The sequence below is a fragment of the Zootoca vivipara genome, chromosome 4, assembly GCF_963506605.1.
Source record: "Zootoca vivipara chromosome 4, rZooViv1.1, whole genome shotgun sequence".
In the NCBI taxonomy this organism is placed as follows: domain Eukaryota; kingdom Metazoa; phylum Chordata; class Lepidosauria; order Squamata; family Lacertidae; genus Zootoca; species Zootoca vivipara.
In genome coordinates, this window is record NC_083279.1 from 81,832,358 (window position 1) to 81,852,222 (window position 19,865).

The window sequence follows — 19,865 nt, forward strand, 5'->3', positions numbered from 1 at the left end:
TCCCGTTGGGGATGGAAATGTTTTCAGCCCATGCGCTTTGCCAGGATTGGCTAGGACCAGGCTACCTAGGAAGCCTTTTGGTTTAAAACCTGTAGTTTAAGACCTGTAGTTTAAAAAAGCAGAGACACCACCTTGCCTACAAAGGTCCGTATAGTTAAAGCTATGGTTTTCCCAGTAGTGATGTATGGAAGTGAGAGCTGGACCATAAAGAAGGCTGATCGCCGAAGAATTGATGCTTTTGAATTATGGTGCTGGAGGAGACTCTTGAGAGTCCCATGGACTGCAAGAAGATCAAACCTATCCATTCTGAAGGAAATCAGCCCTGAGTGCTCCCTGGAAGGACAGATCCTGAAGCTGAGGCTCCAATACTTTGGCCACCTCATGAGAAGAGAAGAATCCTTGGAAAAGACCCTGATGTTGGGAAAGATGGAGGGCACAAGGAGAAGGGGACGACAGAGGACGAGATGGTTGGACAGTGTTCTCGAAGCTACGAACATGAGTTTGACCAAACTGCGGGAGGCAGTGCAAGACAGGAGTGCCTGGCGTGCTATGGTCCATGGGGTCACGAAGAGTCAGACACAACTAAACGACTAAACAACAACAACAACAAATCATAGAATCAAAGAATTGTAGCGTTGGAAGAAACCCTGAGGGTTATATGGATCCACTTTTTGTTAAAAGAAAAAGAAAATAAAAATGTAGAAGAAATAATAATCAAGAATTAGCAAGTCTAAGGTGGGACTTGCTAATTCAAGGTGGGAAGGGAAAGGACTAGCCTGTCTGTCGTCCTGAACACTGCAATGGCAGGTCCCACTTGTACTGATTATATGATAAAAAAATTCCTTCCTATGGCAAGTGTTGTGTATACGCATATAAATGTAATATTTTATTCCTCCTCTTCCTCCTCCTCCCTGCTGCCTCCCTATTCTGACTTAGGCAGTGCAATCTGGCGCTTGCCTTTGCAGAAGTAAGTGCCACTTGATGCAGCAGGACTGGCTTCCAAGGTGACATGCAGAGGCTTGTGCCGTCGGAGCTGAGTGCGCCTGGAAAAGCATTAGAAAACCAGCTAGAGAAATGAAAGATGCAAGGAGGAATACTTAACTGGGAACGCTTTCCAAAAGTGTAAGGTTTCAGCGTCAGCTCAAAGCCTTACCAGGGAGTAAGACCTACTGAGACTTACTTCTCGGAGTAAACATGCTTAGAACTACAGTGTTAAAGAAGCAGAAGGATTTTTTTAAATATATTGTTTTGCTTTCTGTGCTCTAGTGAGCGCAGGCAGTGTAAACCTACTCTACTAATTGTTTCGTGTGGCACCCGTTTTGGGAGTTTCTTTCGTGAAGTCTGTATACTAAGACTTGCTCACTGCTTGACAATCGCCACCCGTGTGTCCGTGTGTGTTTTGTAGGTTCGCTCAAGGCAGAAGCAGCAGGAGGGTTACTGAATAGAAGCGGGTGACTTACCATACATGACTGATCGGCTGAGATTCAGTTACGTGCTGCGTAGGCCTGCCCTAATTCAAGATTCCTCCTCTAAGCTAGTTGATTGATCCGTTAATCTACCCATTCACAAAGCAAGTAATTAGAATTGATAGCACAGTGGGCGTGATGTCGTGAGACTCTTGAGGAAAGGTAACTGGTTTCTCATTGCGCAATTAATATAATTTTGTTTTGTCGGGGGGGGGGGGCGAATCGTACGCATTTGGCCTGATCCGCGGAGCTACGGGAGCTGAAGAAGAGTGTACACGCCTGGCTGTGTCCGTGGGAAAACAGTGATACTTGCAGATCCCTGTGGGGTATCCCATGGCATTATATGTAGTATGGAACTGCTCAATGTTGCATGCCCCCCTGTCATGGACTGGCTGGGTGCAGAGCAGGTACCAGCCGAGGAGCCCCCAAGGGAACCCCCAGGGGAAGAAGGCTCAGAGCCAGGGTGTTGGTGGTGGGACGACGATGAGTGATTGAAGGGAGAGGAGGGAGCAGACTGGGAGGAGGAGGTGTCGGATGCTGAAGAGGCAACAGGGTTTAGTGAGCAGGGAGAGTCTGTGACAGAGAGCAGTCCTCATTCAGAAGCTGGAGAGGAGGGGGACCAGCTCCCCTCCCTGTTGGTCTCCCAGAACATGCAGAGAAATGAAAAGAGCAGAGCAGAGATTGGTTGCATGCAGACACAATGATTGCTTTGGGGGGGGGGAGACATGGAAAGGAGGGAACTTGGGCAGCTGTGGAAAGGCGAGGACCATAGCTGCCAAGTTTTCCCTTTTCTCGTGAGGAAGCCTATTCAGCATAAGGGAAAATCCCTTAAAATAAGGGATAACTTGGCAGCTATAGCGAGGACCTTCATTCCTCACAACAGCCTCATTGGGGCAAGACCTGCTGGGAAGAGTTGCTGGGATCACTAGGAAATGTTTTGGTTTCTTTGAATAAAGAGTTAACTTGACAGGCATTGGTGTTTTTATATTGCTGAGCTTCACCCGATTCCAGCTCCTGACGCCACCCTGCATCAAGCAGTGATGTGCTTGCGGCAGGACACTGGGGGCAGAAGTCAGGGGCCTCATTCTGCAGAATGAGCAGGATACGCCCCCCCCCCCAAACCCAGCAGGGCTGACACTGCATTTTTTTTATTATTGTCATTCCATTCATGAACTGCTTCCTAGGAAACCTCTCGAAGCCATTTAAGCGTAAAAGCATGCGTGTGTTGTGCATAGATTCATTTTAATCATTTATGCTAAGGGTAGTCAGTGTGCAGAACCAGGGAGCTGGACTGAGATACGGAAGGGACCACAAGGGTCATCTAGTCCAGGGGTCAGCAAACTTTTTCAGCAGGGGGCCGGGCCACTGTCCCTCAGACCTTGTGGGTGGCCGGACTATATTTTGGAAAAAAAAATGAACAAATTCCTATGCCCCACAAATAACCCAGAGATGCATTTTTAAATAAAAGGACACATTCTACTCATGTAAAAACATGCCGATCCCCGGACCGTCCGCGGGCCGCATTTAGAAGGTGATTGGGCCGCATCCGGCCCCTGGGCCTTAGTTTGGGGGGACCCCGAATCTAGTCTAACCCTTTGCAATGCAGGAATCTTCCCCCCCCCAACATGGAGCTGGAACCCATCACCCTGAGATTAAGAATCTCACGCTCTACCAGCTGAGCTATCCAGCAAGCAGTCCAAATGTTTTAATGCTGCTGTCTTCCCCAGAAATACCGAATTCTGAGTAGAGCATTGGTGTGGGGTTACTTAGCGATCACAGCCCAAGATTAGGAAGGAGGAGAAGGAAGAAGGTTTTAAAACAAAAGCAGCCCAATCCCGTGCATGTTTACTCCAAAGTAAATTCCACTATGTGTGGTCGGTCTGTCTCCAGAGAAATGTGCCCAGGATTGCAGCTGAATTCTTCCTTCTTCCCCATCAACGTACCTTCTTAGGAAGCTTTTCACAGGATATTAAGGCAAAATAATCAAGTGCTGATTCCTCGTAATCCCCCCCCCCCCCCGTGCGCACTTATCTTCAAAGCAACCATTTAAATTCTTCCTTGCAGATATGACCCCTTTGCTGCGGGCTCCCACATGTCTTCCAAGGTGGAGGAAATGGCAACGGTGAGTCACTAAACTATTTTATTAACCTATAAATGTCCATGTAATTAACACTTGCTTGTGCTGTGAGTTTTCTTGCTCTCCACACCACCTTCCTAGCTGTCACCGGTGAGGAACTGCACGTTTTAATGGCATCAGGGCATTATACTTTGACTTGAGCTTTGGAGATGGTATCCTGGGCTCCTCCTTGTACTTACTCATGGCTCTGTGTTTATTTTTGTCTAGTGATTATGCCACAGGTGTGACTCTGCCGGTGACTGTTGCCATTGCATCACACACCACTGTTGTGTGATTCTGTCATTATTGGCTGTTGCCACTTTGCCAAAATAATAATTATTTTCACAAAGGTAGCCATGTTAGCCCGCTGCAGCAAAACAGAGCAAAAAATCTTTTTTTAGGTGAATTTAAAGGTGACCAAATGCAGGTGTAAATACACACATGGTGATATCAGTGGGAAGTGAAATGCAGAACGAGCAGATAGGGGCCATCATGTTGCCAATAACGACTGTTCACGATGACCGTGCAGGGGATAACGCAAACATCCTGGCATCGGTAAGCTAATTAACACACGTAGTGTAATAAAAACCCGCTATCTCAATTAAAGCCACAGTTGATAGACTGGAACCTCTTGATAAATTGTAATTCATCAGATTCCCATGGCCTCCTGCCTTTTTGAAGTTCCTCTGTTTGAGAACATCCACCTTAAAAGTCAGCCACGGAGAGGCTGGAATGTTCTGAAACTAGTTTTTTTTTTAATATTGCCAATTCAAATGTCAGATTTGTGACTGCTTGTTCATTTGCATAAAGACTGCCCTGTGTATATTGTCTGTCTGTCTGTCTGTCTGTCTGTCTGTCTGTCTGTCTGTCTGTCTCTCTCTCTCTCTCTCTCTCTCTCTGCTGCAGAAGGGCAGCTACTGGCAGGTGATATAGCATATATACATTAGTCGAATATGGGCAGATGAATGAACCGTAGATGTTGTGGCTGACTTCATTAGGGGTTGTTGCCTGAGTAGATAATGGGTCATAACAGAGTCATAATAGTTGCCGATTCTGTCATTGACTACATTGCCTATGTCACAAGTGGCAGGCAGGCAAGCCCGGTGGCCATGGTTTTTATTATTAATTCTTTTGACTTGGGCTGCTCAACCAACTATTTTGTACCTTGTTTTATGCTGGCTTGTTATGACCTCCTTCACCCCCTCGGGAAATGCAGAAATCATCGACAAAGTTGGTTCAGTGTCCTCCTGCCATTAATCTTAACGCAGTGATTCCTGCCAGAGACGGGAGCATTGGGATTTTTGTTTTTGGAAAAATTCGGCTGCGGTGTTAGATGCATTCATCACTTCATGGCCCAGTCAGCAATGACTCTTTGCGTAGGGTCTCTGCCAGTGTGTGGGTGGTGACATCATCTTCAGAACACCCCGGGGATTCCCATTTCCTGCTGCAGCCCAGGTCTGAGAGGCATCACTATTGCCTAGTAAAGATAGTGTGTCCTCCCAGAGCTCTGGCTGGTTAAACAGGGAAAAGGGAAGGGAACCAAAAGGCAAAAATAATGAACTGGGTTGTCCTGCAATTGCAAGGCCCACCCATTGTGCTGGGAGCAGATCAACAAGATGTGTGTGTGTACGTGTGTCTTCGGGTACACTTGTGTGTCTTCAGGTATCCTCTTTGTGTGTCCATGTGAAGTATGCCTCCAACTTTAATCCAGAGGAAAACTGTTCCCAAGGCATCAGAAGTTGAGTACTGTACACTTTTATTTGATCCAGCAATGAGCGGAGGAACTCAGGACCTTTGGCTCCTGTGACTTATTATGCCTTCAAGGCCTTCCCATTTGTATATAGCCAGGGTAGCCAACGTAGTGACCACCAGGTGATGTTGGACTCCAATTCCCATCAGCCTCAGCCAGCATGATGAATGGCCAAGCATGATGGGAGTTGTAGTCCAGCAACATTGGCTGTCCCTGGCATATAGTATATACAAATAGTGAACTCCTTCTCTGAGTGTGGATCCTTATAGAAGTCCCAGGTTAGCAGGGGTGCCAAGAAAGAAAGAAAGAAAGAAAGAAAGAAAGAAAGAAAGAAAGAAAGAAAGAAAGAAAGAAAGAAAGAAAGAAGCAAACAGTTGGGTTTTGAAAGAATGCAAAGCAATGCCGCTTTTATAGCCCAGCTGTTATTAAAATTATCAGTACAATATGGTTCCTTCAGATAAGCAGGCGTTTTTTTTTCATTTTCTTTTTTTCAAATTGGCCAGTAGTAATAAACTGGCTTTGATCTGTTGCAGAGGTGAGGGAGGAGAACACAACTATTCATTTCCTTGGTTTTGTCTTCACCACCACAGATTGAAACAATCGACAGCCCTTTGCCCTCTGAACTGGCAAATAAGGTTCTGGATGCAAACCAAGCCGAGATGACAGATGACAGCACGTGTACATGGAACGAGCAGCTGGAAAATGAGCTCTTACGAGGTAAGCTCATATTCCCCCTTGCCATTTTTCTTGAGATCAGGGGTCCACAAACTCAGAAAGAGGGTTCTGGCGCTAGGTTAATATGTCCACTGAAGTGTCCTACCTTTGTCTTCTGGCTCGATAATAACAATTCGAATTTTCTTCGTTTTATTATTGTTATCATCATTATTAATTACCCACCCTTCACCCTAAACTTCCAGGGCAAGTTACAACATGAAAGCAAGTTTAAAACAAATAGCAATTGCATAAAATAAGGCGGGAACTAAAAACATAGAAGGTCAGTGTCTTTGATTTCCCCTTTCTCCAGGTGGATTGTGCCAGTGGTTATGGTGTTTTCCTGCGGACACTGGCACCGTCTGTCTGGACAAGAACAGAATATATTGATTCAGGTTCAGACAATCTTCTCAAGCAAGCATGGGGAACCTCAGGACCGGAGGGTGCAAATGCAGCCCTCCAAGCCTTCCTTATTGGCCCATGGGTATCTCTTGATGCCACTCCCCTTACCAGCCCTTGAGTGATGATGCCCAGCTGGAATGAGCCCTTGAACTGACTATGCTTCTGGCTTGTTTGGGTGGAAGATAAGCCCCTCAGGACTGCCTCTCTCCATATAAGCCATCCCAGACCCTGAGGTCATCCTCTGAGGCCCTTCTTTGTGCGCTGCTTCCATGAGAGGCAACAAAAGAACGGGCCTTTTCTGCAGTGGCTCCCCATTTGTAGAATGCTCTCCCCAGGGAGGCTACCCTGGTGCCTTCCTTATCCACCTTTAGGTGCCAGGCAAAAACATTCCTCTTCAACCAGGCCTTTGGCTGTTGTAACATCCTATACCCTTTTACATGTGTTGTGGAAGAGAGGATTATTGGTTTGTTTTTGTTCCTATTTTTAATATGCATTTTGTCTTTTTTATGCTGTGAACTGCCCTGACATCTATGGATGAAGGGCAGTGTACAAATTTAATGAAATGAAATTATAATATAATATAATATTAGAGAAGGGCATGTAAGTGTGTGTGGAAACTAGCCTACAGTGGTACCTCGATTTATGAACACAATTGGTTCCGGAAGTCTCTTCATAAACTAAAGCGTTCATAAACTGAAGCGAACTTTCCCATTGAAAGTAATGGAAAGTGGATTAATCTGTTCCAGACAGTCTGCGGAGTACTTAAACTGAAGCGTTCATAAACTGAAGCGAACTTTCCCATTGAAAGTAATGGAAAGTGGATTAATCCGTTCCAGACGGGTCCGCGGAGTACTCAACCTGAAGCGTACTTAACCCGAAGCATGGGTGTAATTGGTTCCGGAAGCCTGTTCATAAACTGAAGCGTTCATAAACTGAAGCGAACTTTCCCATTGAAAGTAATGGAAAGTGAATTAATCTGTTCCAGATGGGTCCACGGTGTTTGTAAACTGAAAGTTTGTAAACTGAGGTGTTCATAAACCGAGGTTCCACTGTATTGTACACAGTAGTAATGCTAACATTAGTTACTCCACCCACTTTTGCCTCTGGCCCCTCCCACCACTGCCATGTGCCCCCTGAAAAGGTGTCCGAAAGGGAACACAGCGCCCAGGCTACAAAAGGTTCCTACCCCTGGTTTAAAGAGTATCGAGGCTGAGCCCTCCTCCACCCCTCCTCCTGCCACATGCTGTCACAACTCCCAGGCTCGCTGCCTAGTGAAATCAGAGATGTAGAGAGCTTCTTCCAGTTCTTTTATTTAAATCAACAGAATACACAGAGAGACCATGAATTATGCCCCCCTCAGTCTCGAGAGTACCCGCTCCACCCCACCCCCCTTTGCGGTACTTCCTAGCTAGCTTCCAAACCCCTCCTTGCTGCCTACGGTGGCCAGCAACAGAATCTTCCTGTCTCTGTTTGGTCTTCTGCTCTAAGATGTGATGGGATCACCAGGTTCTTGGAGAAGGAGGAGGTTCTACCAGGCTTTCGAGTGACGTAGTGTCCACTGTCTGCTTTACTGTTTCTCCCACTTCTGAGTCCTGTCCTCTGTCTCTGCTAGCTTCCTCCTGTTTCTCATCCTCCATTATTTACCTGCTTCTTCTTCTGGGGTGTGTCCTGTCCGCCACTAAACTTGCATTTATACTTGCTTTCATCTTCCTCCTGCCTCGGGATGGAGGTCTCTACCAGTTCTCCTCCTCTTCCCTGTCCCTGACACATGCCCGCTTTGGTGCAAAGATGCTGGCTAGTATTAACCTAGAGTTATGTCCGAACCAGAGACTTTTAATGTCTGTTAATAAGGCAGGAAAATAAACCTGTGTGGCTCTCTAGACTTGGGCTGTGCAGGTGGGTACAAGTAGCTCATTATCCTTGGCATCCCTGAGGGTGAAAGTATCCTCTCTAAATTGCTCTCGCTGCATTCTTGGCAGGTAGAATGCCTCAGTGACCTGGAATCAAATTTAATGTTTAACCCCAGTTAAAGCAGGCTAATGTACAACTGCGTGTTGACGGGGCAACTGAGCTCTCAAGTTCTTAAGAGATTTACAGCACCATTGCTATGGTTCATTAGCCCAGAATTGGGGATCCAGATCCAGCCACCGTGCGCAGGCCAGTTTCGACAGATGGGTAGGGCTGCACCCTCACACACACAAGCAGCAATCCAGACACACAGAGCATTTCTAGCTCTCCCACTCCAGTGCTGGGCAGGGATAGCTGGAAACATGGATCAGATTGGGAGATAAAGCGGGTGGGTCACTTTCTGTGGTTTGGTGGACCAGTATCAGCCTGTGAATTGGCCGATCCTCTTCTAGGGAGCATAAAAGTAAAAGGAGCTCAACTTTACCCAAAACACTTGCGGTTGGATAAAGAGTAGGTTTGAAAGCACACTTTGAATGAGTGAAGATTTTTGAACAAATAATTAAATGTATTTTATATGCTGTAACTCTTCATAAAAGAGACATGTTCTTGGGAGAGTCCCAATTCCAAAATTCCCAGATTTGTCCAGAATGACGCTTGTTCAGTGTGGTTTAACTTTGACTGTTGTAAAGCTGCAGTTTTCTTTGAATATCTAGACTAATCTGATAATCTGGGATGTGTTAGACAAGGATGTTATGGTACAAGTAACGAGTTGACTTTGTTCGTATATCAATCAGATTTTATTCGCCCGTCAGTCAGAAATAAACACTTATCCATGCAAAAATTAAAACATCTAAAGGAACTTAAAACTTAAACCGACAATAAGAAGTAGGCTATAGATTTAGACCCATGTCAATGCTGTCAGTTTTGTGTTTGTATATATCAATCAATCAATCAATCAATCTCTCTCTCTCTAGTCCTGGGGAGTCTGGATGACCAGCTGGCGCAGGAACAATCCCGAGGAGAAGCAGGGAATAGGAGGACCCCAGCCGACTCTGGTTCCAGAGCACCAGACACCGATCCCTATTCAGCTCTTACTCGACCGGGTTTCCCTGGAGGGGTGCAGAGAAATGAACGGAGCATGTTTTTGCCAGATAGGACAAGGATGCTGCAAGCCACCGATGAACACAAGGCTTTATTCAGGCCGAGGGTGCCGTGTGATACATATACAAAAAGGCAGCATGCGAAGGACGGCACATACGGGGATGTTTACGGCAGAAGCTCCCCTGTCTTGAAGAGAGGGAATTCTACTCGCTCTCTTGGACATTCTTCAGAAGGCAGCATGCATCTCCCTCTGGGACAACGCAGCAGTGGATTCGGACACAAGGACTTCACACCCAGGGATTCAGTTGGCAGGAGTTACTCTCTGTCTTGCCTTGCAAGGCGCCCGTCTTTGACGTCCGTGGACCAGCTTTCCGCAGCAAGCCCGCAGCACCCACTGGAAGGCAACAGAGTCTTCGCACCAAGGAACTATCGCCAGCATCCGAGGCGGACTCCCCTGTCATCTATTGTATGGAATACACCGCCGCCTTCAGAGCATCCGGTATACCCAGACGGGCTTCTTAGGACGCAGTCATTAATGGAGTTTGGCCCAGTGTTTGAGGACACATACCCTTGTTCTCTGCAGAAGGACGCAAGATACGAATTTTACAGAACAAAAGTAAATTACAGAAGAGCGGTGCCGGTTACGAGCAATCCCGTTTTTGCGGACAAACATACAGACCCGCTGGGGTTTGACAACCGGGAGAATTTTTTGTTGCATCAGCGGGGAATGAACGCTTCAAAGCCCCACTATAGATACCCATCCTTTCATGGCAGGATGAGCCTCCCCCGCAAGAGTTTTCCTTCCGGAAGAATAGAGGAGAGGCTTCTTATGCCCACTGACCACCATTACTACAACAATGAAGTCTTTGTCGGCCCTGATGCTGATGTGGAAAGGATTCCGCCAAATCCCAGAAATTGGCAAGGTGCCTATGCGGAAAAAATGGGGTTGCAGCCAGGTGAGAGGGATGCTCAGAGCCGCGTATCGGATTACGTCAGGAGGCACATGGAGCGTTCAGACGGTGTACGAAACAAACCGTTTGCAAAGCATGCAGAGGGTGTGCGGAGCTGTTCAGCACTTGATTTATCTGTCCAAAAGGGCCAAACGGAATATGCAGCGCAAAGACAAAATCCTTTCATTAGAGCTGGACAAGCTTCCTCAAAGGCTTTGGCTAAACACTTTGAAACCAAGAGAAACTTCAAAGCAGAAGAGGAGAGGGCTGCTGACCGGATGGACAAAAAGGACAGCGGAGGCGACAGTGAAGCGACATTAAGACTAATTTCTGATCCAGTGGACACACATAGTCCCGCTGATTCTTTGATGCCTCCTTGTAAGAACTCTTCCGCAGTTGACCCACAAAGCTGCACATCACTTAAACCACCTCACTTACTGTGTTCAAAGTCAGATTCCATAACAGATACCGGAAACAGTTATTTATCAAACATTCACAACAGAACCGGACAAAGAAACGAAGGTGATTGTGCCATAAATAGGGATCTCAATCAAACAACTCCCCCTCAGTTAACTGCCAACAACCCAAGGACATCAATTCTTCATCTCTTGGAGCGAGAGGGGCGTGCTATGGAAAGCTTGGGAGCTCTCACACCCAACAAAACGCCTGGGAATAGTTGTTTGTCTGCTTTGAGCAGAGGCCCCAAAGTGCTTGTCGAAGATGAATTGCCATATTCTTGCACTGAACATTCCAACAAGTGCAATAGGTTTGTTAAACATACAACTAGCAATAGTGTCACTGGCTCTCCCAGTAACAGCCCCCCCAAATCTCCTGTAACATATTGCACCTTACCTAGAAAATCTGCCAGTATTGATGGTAGTATTATATCGGAGAAACCTATCTCTTCTGCTGCAAGGCAAATCTTCTTTAAAAACAACAGAGCTGTGGGAGATAATTTAGAAACCATTGCATCGACTAGGATGGGGGGGAAATTTCCAAATCAGAGAGCTAAAAGCTTCTTGCTAAATTCAGCCCGTTCTTCCTTAAGCCCATCACCAAAAGATGTCTCCTGTAATCTTTCACCAGCTAAAGGCAATCCTTCACTGATAACCAAAGAGCCTAGCAAATCTGTCGGTTCTAATAACGCCAAGGGGAGAAGCACTATCGTACAGAGTCCAGACAAAACTGAAATATCTGTGCTTTCTGAATGTGAGGGAACTGATGCAGGAAATCCCTTAAAGCAGTACAAAACTACCAGCACACTTACAGTTAGCATTGAGGAAGATAATGTAAAATATCACGAGTTGATTTCGGTTTACTACACCTTACCACGGAAACAGTCGAGAACGCTGAGCAACCTCTTTCTAGATGGTGACCAGAGCACAGACTCTTCCCCGCCCAAAGGCAGATGTGAGCTTCCGCAGAAGAAATATGAAGTCCGCATTGGTTTAGGAAGAGTGGCTTTTCCTTCCAGTTTAGAAAAAGAAGGAAAAGCAGAATCTCCTGGCAAAATGGCTGCCCCACCTGATTTGTCGCAGAACGCAAAAACCTCTGATGATGCTAATATAGAAGATTGCTGTGTCACAGAAAGAGCAGGTGCTTCTCCAAGTATGCTGTATAATAGAGAAGGAGTGTTAGGCTCTCCAGCAGAAACGCCAGACCTTACATTTTCCAACAGGGTAGTCTCACATGGACCTTCAGGTGACCCGAAACCCAGTGAAACCATGAATGAATCTGTTAGTGCTACTACCAGCAGACATTGCAAGGTGCATATTTTCAAGTTTCCCTCTCAACTGCAGGAAGAGTCAAAAGTTGACTCATCATTAAGCCACAGCTCATCAAATACCACAGACATTAGACAAGATGTAGAGGTCAAAGAAAGGGCATGTTATAGAGACCCTAGTATTTCCAAAAAGGGCAATATATTGCAGTCGAGAAGTGAAAACGTTGGGAGCAGCACAGATGAAGCATTCATTTCAGAGGCCAAGGTGCATTCTAAGTTCCAGAACCAAACATTACAAGTCGACGCAACTTCCACAGTTGATCCAGCACTCCAACCAAACCGGAGTTCTTTAGAGTATGCAAAGAAACAAAAGGAGGTGTTTCGGAATTCTCTGCTACACAAAGATTGCACAAATGCACCGAGATTGGTGAGAAACTCTGCAGATAACTCTAAAGATCAGGTTGCAGGTGCTGCACAGGATCTGCCAGACTCTGCAGAGACTGAAAATAAGCTAATCTTGGATTCCACTAAAGATAAAGCTAGCGACATAGAAAAAAGGAAAAACAGGCCTTCCATTAAAAACAAGCTGGCAGCCATGTACAAAACAAGTCGAAAGTTTTCCAGCAAGAAAACCTCAAGTCCCAAGCCACACATAAGTAACATCTTTTCACAGAACAATGCTCCGTTGGAGATCAGCCACCCTCATAGTATGTTGATTTCACCTGATGTTCCTCCATCACTTCTCCAAGCAGGAAATGAGAACCAGAATAGGAATTCTCTGGCTGATGAATTCGACAACATGGTGCTGGACAAGCCAGACAGTAAGAAACCTCAAACTAACGAGGGTCCCCCATTGCTTACTAATGAGGTTAGAAGACCTTTTACAAACTTGTGCAACCAAAAAAGAGAAAGCCCCAGAATTGAGACCCCGCAGAATTCTACAGCCTTGTTTCCAAAAGTAAGAATGTTCTCAACAAGTAGCAACTCCCAGACAGATGACGGACTGGAAAATATTAGTTGTTCTGTCCCCTCCAAAATTATAGTTGCAGATTCAAAGCAAATGAAAAGGGATGTTGTTAATGTCGGCGAGCCTTTGTTTTTTCCACTTTCATCTGATAATACCTCAAACATTCTTAACAAAAGTTATTCAAAGATCTGTCCGTCGCAAAAGATGACCTCCCCTACAGAATATGACCACCATCCAAACATCAAGGAGCCGAACAGGTTGAGAAAGCTAAGCCGACCCTACATTGAACCAGTCCTAAATCTCAGCAAAGCTCAACGTGAACGGCATTTTTCCGAAAGTTCCTATACTCGAGCGCCCTGTGATCGCCTGGCCTCCAGGAGCAACTTGATAAGCCACGGCAGTAGGTATAATCGGAAGTTCAAATCCCACTCTGAACTGTTGTCTTGCGATGAAAATGAGAACTGGGAGACAGACCACGAAAGCTACAAGACCTTTGGATCCAGGCGTGTGTTGTACCCATCAATTGAGTTTGGCATTTTTGGGAAAGAGCAGCAGCAGGCTTTCTTGGATAACATAAAGAGGTCTCTCACAGAGGGACGGTTGTGGAGTCCGTGTCTTCTGAAGAACTCTAGTTCTCTGAGGAAGGAGGAGGATTGTTCCTTGAACAGATCTCAGCTGCTGAGCTCCGGTTCTGCTGAGAAAAACACATCAGCGGGAGACTCACACCCAAATGAGCTGGCTGATGTCCACGGAGAAGACCCTACAGATTATTCAGATTCAGACTCCAGCACCACCACAGATGACGAATACTACCTGGATGAGAACGACAAGGAGTCAGAACTTTGAGGGGTTATGAGGCACAATGAAGGGGGGTGGGGGAACTTTACCAAAAGGCTGGCTTGTCTGTTCCTTGGGTAGTTTATAAAATATTTGGGTGTGAATGCCTGTAGATGTGCTGATTTGATTTCCAACCCTAAATACACACATTACCTTGACCACCTCACAAATCACAGAGCTTGTTCTGCAGTGCCCAAGTTTCAATCCCTCATGACAGTGTAAAGTAATGATGATGATGATGATGATGATGAAGAAGAAGAAGAAAATGTTGCTAAAGGGTCTCAAATAGGGTTACTAGCTCCCCCCCCCCCAGTCTTCTGTGCCATTAGTAATTGCATATGGAACAGTTGTGGAACTTTTCCAGGTTTGGAGATTCAGCAGCAGGGAATTTGTATAATGAATTTAATGGCGAGAAAGACCTGGAAGAAAACAGCTGCATATCTTACCCAGAATATAGAGGGTGGATGTATCAATGGTCTATGAATCAAGGATGCACAGTTTCTGTGGCCTATGTACATTCATGTTTCTTTCCCAATCCATCCCACCTCCTTTTTCCTAGTAAGGAGATGGGTAACTTATATGTGTGTATTTAATATCTGATGTGAATATATCTTTAGATTGTGCAAGCAAATTAATGTTTAATATATTTAAACATTGGAGCACTGCTTGGTGGATTGTTACCCAAGAGCTCATTGACCCAGCCAAAGTTAAAAGAATGTCAAATCCCACTCATCCTGGTGTAAGAAACTCTCCCATGAAAAAAAAAGTGTGACTTAAAAGTGCACTTGGCCGATTTTTGCCTTACGTGTTGTTGTTGTTGTTTTAAACAGCAAGTATGAACACTTCAGAAATGGTGCCCAAGGTGGTTATTTTTAAATTGCGGGATATACTTCATTTGAAAAAGTATATAGACAAGTTGAGTGTGTGCCTTTAAATATTATTTTCTCGTGTGGTATTGCTGTTGAAATTACGACTTAAAATAATGAATGAACTACCTGTACATATTTATCGCCAGTGGTTTGTACACTGTTCTGGTAGAATTTTAAAGTAGAAGCCAAAAGGTACATTTGTGTACGAAGATGTATATCTGTATTGTTTAAATATGAATTATTTTGACAAGAAATATTCTGTGTGCATTGGGCATGTGACTCTAATTTAATATTTATATAGCATTTTGTACCCTAAAGTGACGAGAAGTTCAGCATGCATCATAAGTGGTGCACAAGTGTTTACATTGAGCGGTTCTAGAATTGTGTGCTCCTTTTTGTGTTTTGTACAATATTTGTAAGTATTGTAAATGTTTTTTGAGATTAATTTGGAAGCAAATCCTTCCCCCTTTTAATATTCTCACTCATCTTTCTGCATATGCTACATATGCAAAGAAAATGATAACTTTGATTTAGATAAATTTTGTTCTTTATTTATTTAGTGTTGGCTTCGGTTTTGCACTGTTGCTGATGCAAGCAGGTGAATCGTCATACACAGTGCAATCCTATGCATGTCTACTTAAGAAGTAAGGCCCGCTGAGTTCAGGGGACTTATTCCCAGATAAATTATAGGATCGCACCCTTAAGTCTGTCGTAAACGTCAGTCCATATGCTCACTTCACTGGCTCTCTTGCACACCATGGTTTACTCACGTGAGCAATGTAACACCGGAGAAGATGTGTGAAACACCACAGACCAGCTTCTATATAAGCAGAAAAAGCTCCAAAAGTAATAAGAAAAGAAGAAGAAGAAAACACTCCAAAAGTGGTGATTTTATTTATTTATTCTGCAAGATTCTTCTATACCACTTGATTGTAACGAAACATCAAAAGTGGTTTGCAAAAATAGTAAAACGAGGGTATTGTCAGTCAAAAAGCAGTTAAAAGGAACTATTTAAAACATTCAAGAAGTATTTAAAATCCAACATAAACTAAGAGCTATATTTAAATATATGTCAACATTCTACATGTCTGGATAGGCTAACAGTTCGGATCTCTGAGCAGAGATATTACATGCTGACAGGTTCCCTTGTCAGCAGTTGTGCTGCAGTATTCTGCACTAATAGCAGCTTCTGGGTCAAGCACAAGGGTCAAGCCCCACATAGAGCGCATTGCGGTAATCCAGTCCAGAAGTAAACAATGCATGGACTACTGTGGCCAAGCTTTCTTGGTCTAGGGATGGTTGTAGCTGTTGTACCAGTCAGAGATGGTAAAAGGTGCTTCTAGCCACCAGTGACAAGGCTGGATCCAGGTACATTCTCCAGAAGCAAAGCTGCTCTTTCAGGAGGAGTGGAACCCCCCCATCCAGGGTAAGGCAATGGAGCAGTTTCTCAGAAATCCCTGATGGAAGCTGACCTGCCAAATTCTGAGAGTCCCCCTGCTCTGCTGTTGCATTGCTCATGCAAGCAGACTATCGAAGTGCCAGCAAAGCCAAAGTGTGACACTCAGTGCTAGACTTGATCCATATGCTTCTGTAATTCAAGCTCCAAGGCACACACAGAATATGCCTTTCCTGCCAGGCTTGCTCTGCTCATTTAACCAAGGTAGGTCATCGCTGTATCCAGGGCCGGCCCATCCATGGAGCAAGGTGAGGCAGTTACCTCAGGTGGCAGCATCCACAGGGGCAGCAGATCCAGCCTTCAATAAATGCATCACTCACTGCTGCTTGCTGAGGTAGCAGCAACCTCTACAGCAGCCTCTTGGTGAATGGGAGGCACTGGTGGTCTCCTCCTACCCTTGTTTCCAATGCAGATATTTCTGATGTACATCTTCCCTCATCTCTTCTTCATTAGCAAGGGGTGGGGCGCCATTTTTGTGGCTCGCTTCAGGTGGCATACGGTACCGTCTTGGACCAGCCCTGGCTGTATGTATATTGCCTTGACCTCTCACCATAGCTGCCAAGTTATCCCTTTTTTAAAGGGATTTTCCATTATGCTGAATAGGCTTCCTCGCGAGAAAAGGGAAAACTTGGCAGCTATGCCTCTCACATCTGCTGCCTCCACTGAAATAAGCAGCGCAACACACTATATACGCAAATTTTATGTGTGTTTTGGAGCACAAGAGAGATAGCTGCAACCCTTTAATAGATGTTGTCTATCAGAGAGGGCTATTTTCTCATGTTTTCAGGCCTCCCGACATCCCGACATTGCTTGAATGTAACTCAGTGGTGGCCAGTCATTTTGGCAGCTCAGCCTGAAGTTAAGTCCAGAGTATGAAGCGTATATGCAGCTTCCTGCGCACCTCGATGTGGTTTTGCCTCTGGCATACAAATGTAGGAGCAGTGCAATACCGAAGAGGCAGACAGGAGTGGGGAACCTCCGGCTGGCATGTTTAATTACACCCAGCCGACACCCCAGTTTTGCCTCTGAAGCTGTTTCAACCAAGCCACGTCCAGCTGCTCTTCACCTGGCGTCATATTATGACTAAAGGCTTGGAGCAGGTGAAGATGCACCTCCCGGCCGAAAACAGGATTTGCAGGCCCTGCTGGGCTGGCGGCACCTGCCAAAGAGCCCTGTTTGAGAAACTGTTCACCTGGTAGGCAGGTGGGCTGCCCGCTTTAGCTGCCAAAATGGCCCCATGATGGTTGGGAAATCCAAGGATCTGTCTCACAATCTAGAAATGGCTCCGAGCTAGATCAGTTTAGAGATGGGGAACCTGTGGTGCTCTCAGATGCTATTGGAGTCCCCACTCTCATCAGCGCCAACAAGCACTGCCATTTGGTCGGGGTCCCCCGCTCTTGATTTAGTCCTGCAGACCCTTGTCTCTCTCTGTCTCTCTCTGTCTCTCTGCCATGATCTTCCGGCTTGTGGCTCCTGTAATGCAGGTTGGCCACTTGCATTTTATGCAGAAAAAGCTTTGATTTAAAAATAAGCCATTAGTATTGACTACTACTATTTTTAAATAAAGGGAGTGTATTTCTTCCGAAATCACAGTTCATTTTGTGTTATTCATATGTCTTCTGTATCCATTCCGATTGCCCTACAAATGTGTTGTTGTTTTTTTCAAAGGCGCACACATCTTGATGCTGTTTTCACAACAGTGGTGGCAAATACACAAACAGAAATTCCTATGTGAATGGTTTCTTCCTCTTTAATCATAGTGGGATATGTTTCAAGTAACTCTAGGAAGTGGACTAGGCCTAGCGCCTGAAGGAAACATCAACCACATAGCTAAGCAAGGACTGGCCAGAGCTTGGGTGGCGGATAACTCTGTCTTGCCCTGAATTTTATTAGAGAACTGCATAAAACAACTGAAAGCAAACAGGCTGAGAAATGAATCCAGTCACACGAGAAGTCATTTTACACATTTTTATCAAGTTAACATAGCAGAAGGAGAGTAGTTCCAAGGCTTTATGTATAAGGTATCTAAAATTTGGCATGCTCTGGTCCATGGGGTCACGAAGAGTTGGACACGACTAAACAACATCTAAAATTTGATTTTAAAAAAATCAAGGTGAAAGTAGCCAGAGGGAATACCTAAGGCAGTTAGGGCATGAAGGGTCTGAGATTGATTCCAAAGGACTTTGGCAGAGTCTGGACTGGAGGATTAAGAAAACAAACTGTGGTTCACCCAACGGTACAATCTAACGTTGACTGGCTTTACTGATCACCTGCTTGCAGGGATGTAACTAGACATTTCCTGAGCCTCGCGCAAATGTCCAAAATCTACACACACACACCGGTGCAAAAGCGACTTACGGTTCTGGAACACTGCTTTTTAGTTCTGTCCCACAAACTTTTTAATACATCTCAAAAAATCCTGTTTCAAGCCATGCATAAATACTCCCCTGCAGTATAAATATTGAAAACTGTAGAGTAAGGCAAACTATCAACAGCCTGAACACAAATAACTTGTTTTTTTTCAGCACTACCCTGATGAGACTCAGCGAAGATCTGCATCCTAGCTAACTCTGCATGCATTAATGGCATCTTCTGCGAAAAGGATTATAGGCAGCGCAGCCTGAGACCTTAGAGGTGGTACTGTGCTGGGTGGACAAATACATATTCTTGCCTGCTGCAGAACAGCTTCTTAAGTAAAAGGCTAGTTGGTTGGACACTCAGGCACATATGGAGCTCCTGAATAAAGTGAAGTGCATTCACTCTCAAGGAGAGGGAACAGGGAGCACACAGGAGCTTCCTTTGTTGAAGTGAATGGTGGGTATAATGTGTTGTGTTTTGTTCCTTGCCAGCTTTTTAACTGGCAGTGCCTTCCAGGAGCAGCTTGCCTGATGTACTGCAGACACGAGCAAGGGATAATTAGCTGCCTTGGAGTGCCCAAAGGCAGGATATGCGGAACCCTTCACAATCAGATCTGAAGATCAAGCTGGTGCTTAAAACCGATTTGCATTTAAGCGGGAGCCTGCTGGCACATCGAAACTGCATGTAGACTGCTAAAGTAGACTGGACGATGAGAGGTGAACAGCTCTGTGGCAAGCATGCAAATGCAGTGAGCTGCTGCAAAGGGGCATGGTTCTCCTCCCCCCTTATGCAACCCTTCTCCATTCTTCTTCTTCTTCTTCTTCTTCTTCTTCTTCTTCTTCTTCTTCTTCTTCTTCTTCTTCTTCTTCTTCTTCTTCTTCTTCTTCTTCCTCTTCCTCTTCCTCTTCCTCTTCTTCCTCTTCCTCTTCAGCAATCACTCGTAGCCAGAAAGAAGGCGGAAGAGTCATACATAACATAGCTCAGTGGTAGAGCAACTGCTTTGAATACCAAAGGTCCCAGGTTTAATCTTTGGCATCTCTAGAGAAGGCAGTCTCCTGTGGTTAACAACAACAACAATTTTGTTGTTTAGCCGTTTAGTCATGTCCGACTCTTCGTGACCCCATGGACCAGAGCACGCCGAGCACTCCTGTCTTCCACTGCCTCCCGCAGTTTAGTCAGACTCATGTTCGTAGCTTTGAGAACACTGTCCAACCATCTCATCCTCTGTCGTCCCCTTCTCCTTGTGCCCTC

At 45.3% G+C, this 19,865-nt stretch overlaps 1 protein-coding gene across 8 annotated transcripts in view; it reads left to right on the forward strand.

The window, feature by feature from the left end:
• Positions 1–19,280, forward strand: part of EXPH5 (exophilin 5) — a 44,053-nt gene extending 24,773 nt beyond the window's left edge. For 7 of the 8 annotated variants that reach the window (XM_035115154.2, XM_035115156.2, XM_035115159.2 and 4 more), the window contains 3 exons: positions 3,531–3,588; positions 5,923–6,049; positions 9,328–19,280. In XM_035115154.2, the coding sequence (XP_034971045.2) occupies positions 3,531–3,588; positions 5,923–6,049; positions 9,328–13,940 (4,798 nt within the window). In that variant the 3' untranslated portion in view covers positions 13,941–19,280. Of the gene's footprint in view, positions 1–428; positions 1,629–3,530; positions 3,589–5,922; positions 6,050–9,327 lie in introns of those variants that run through there. The other variant, XM_060273840.1, reaches the window with a different exon arrangement.
• Positions 19,281–19,865: the final 585 nt, after the last annotated feature.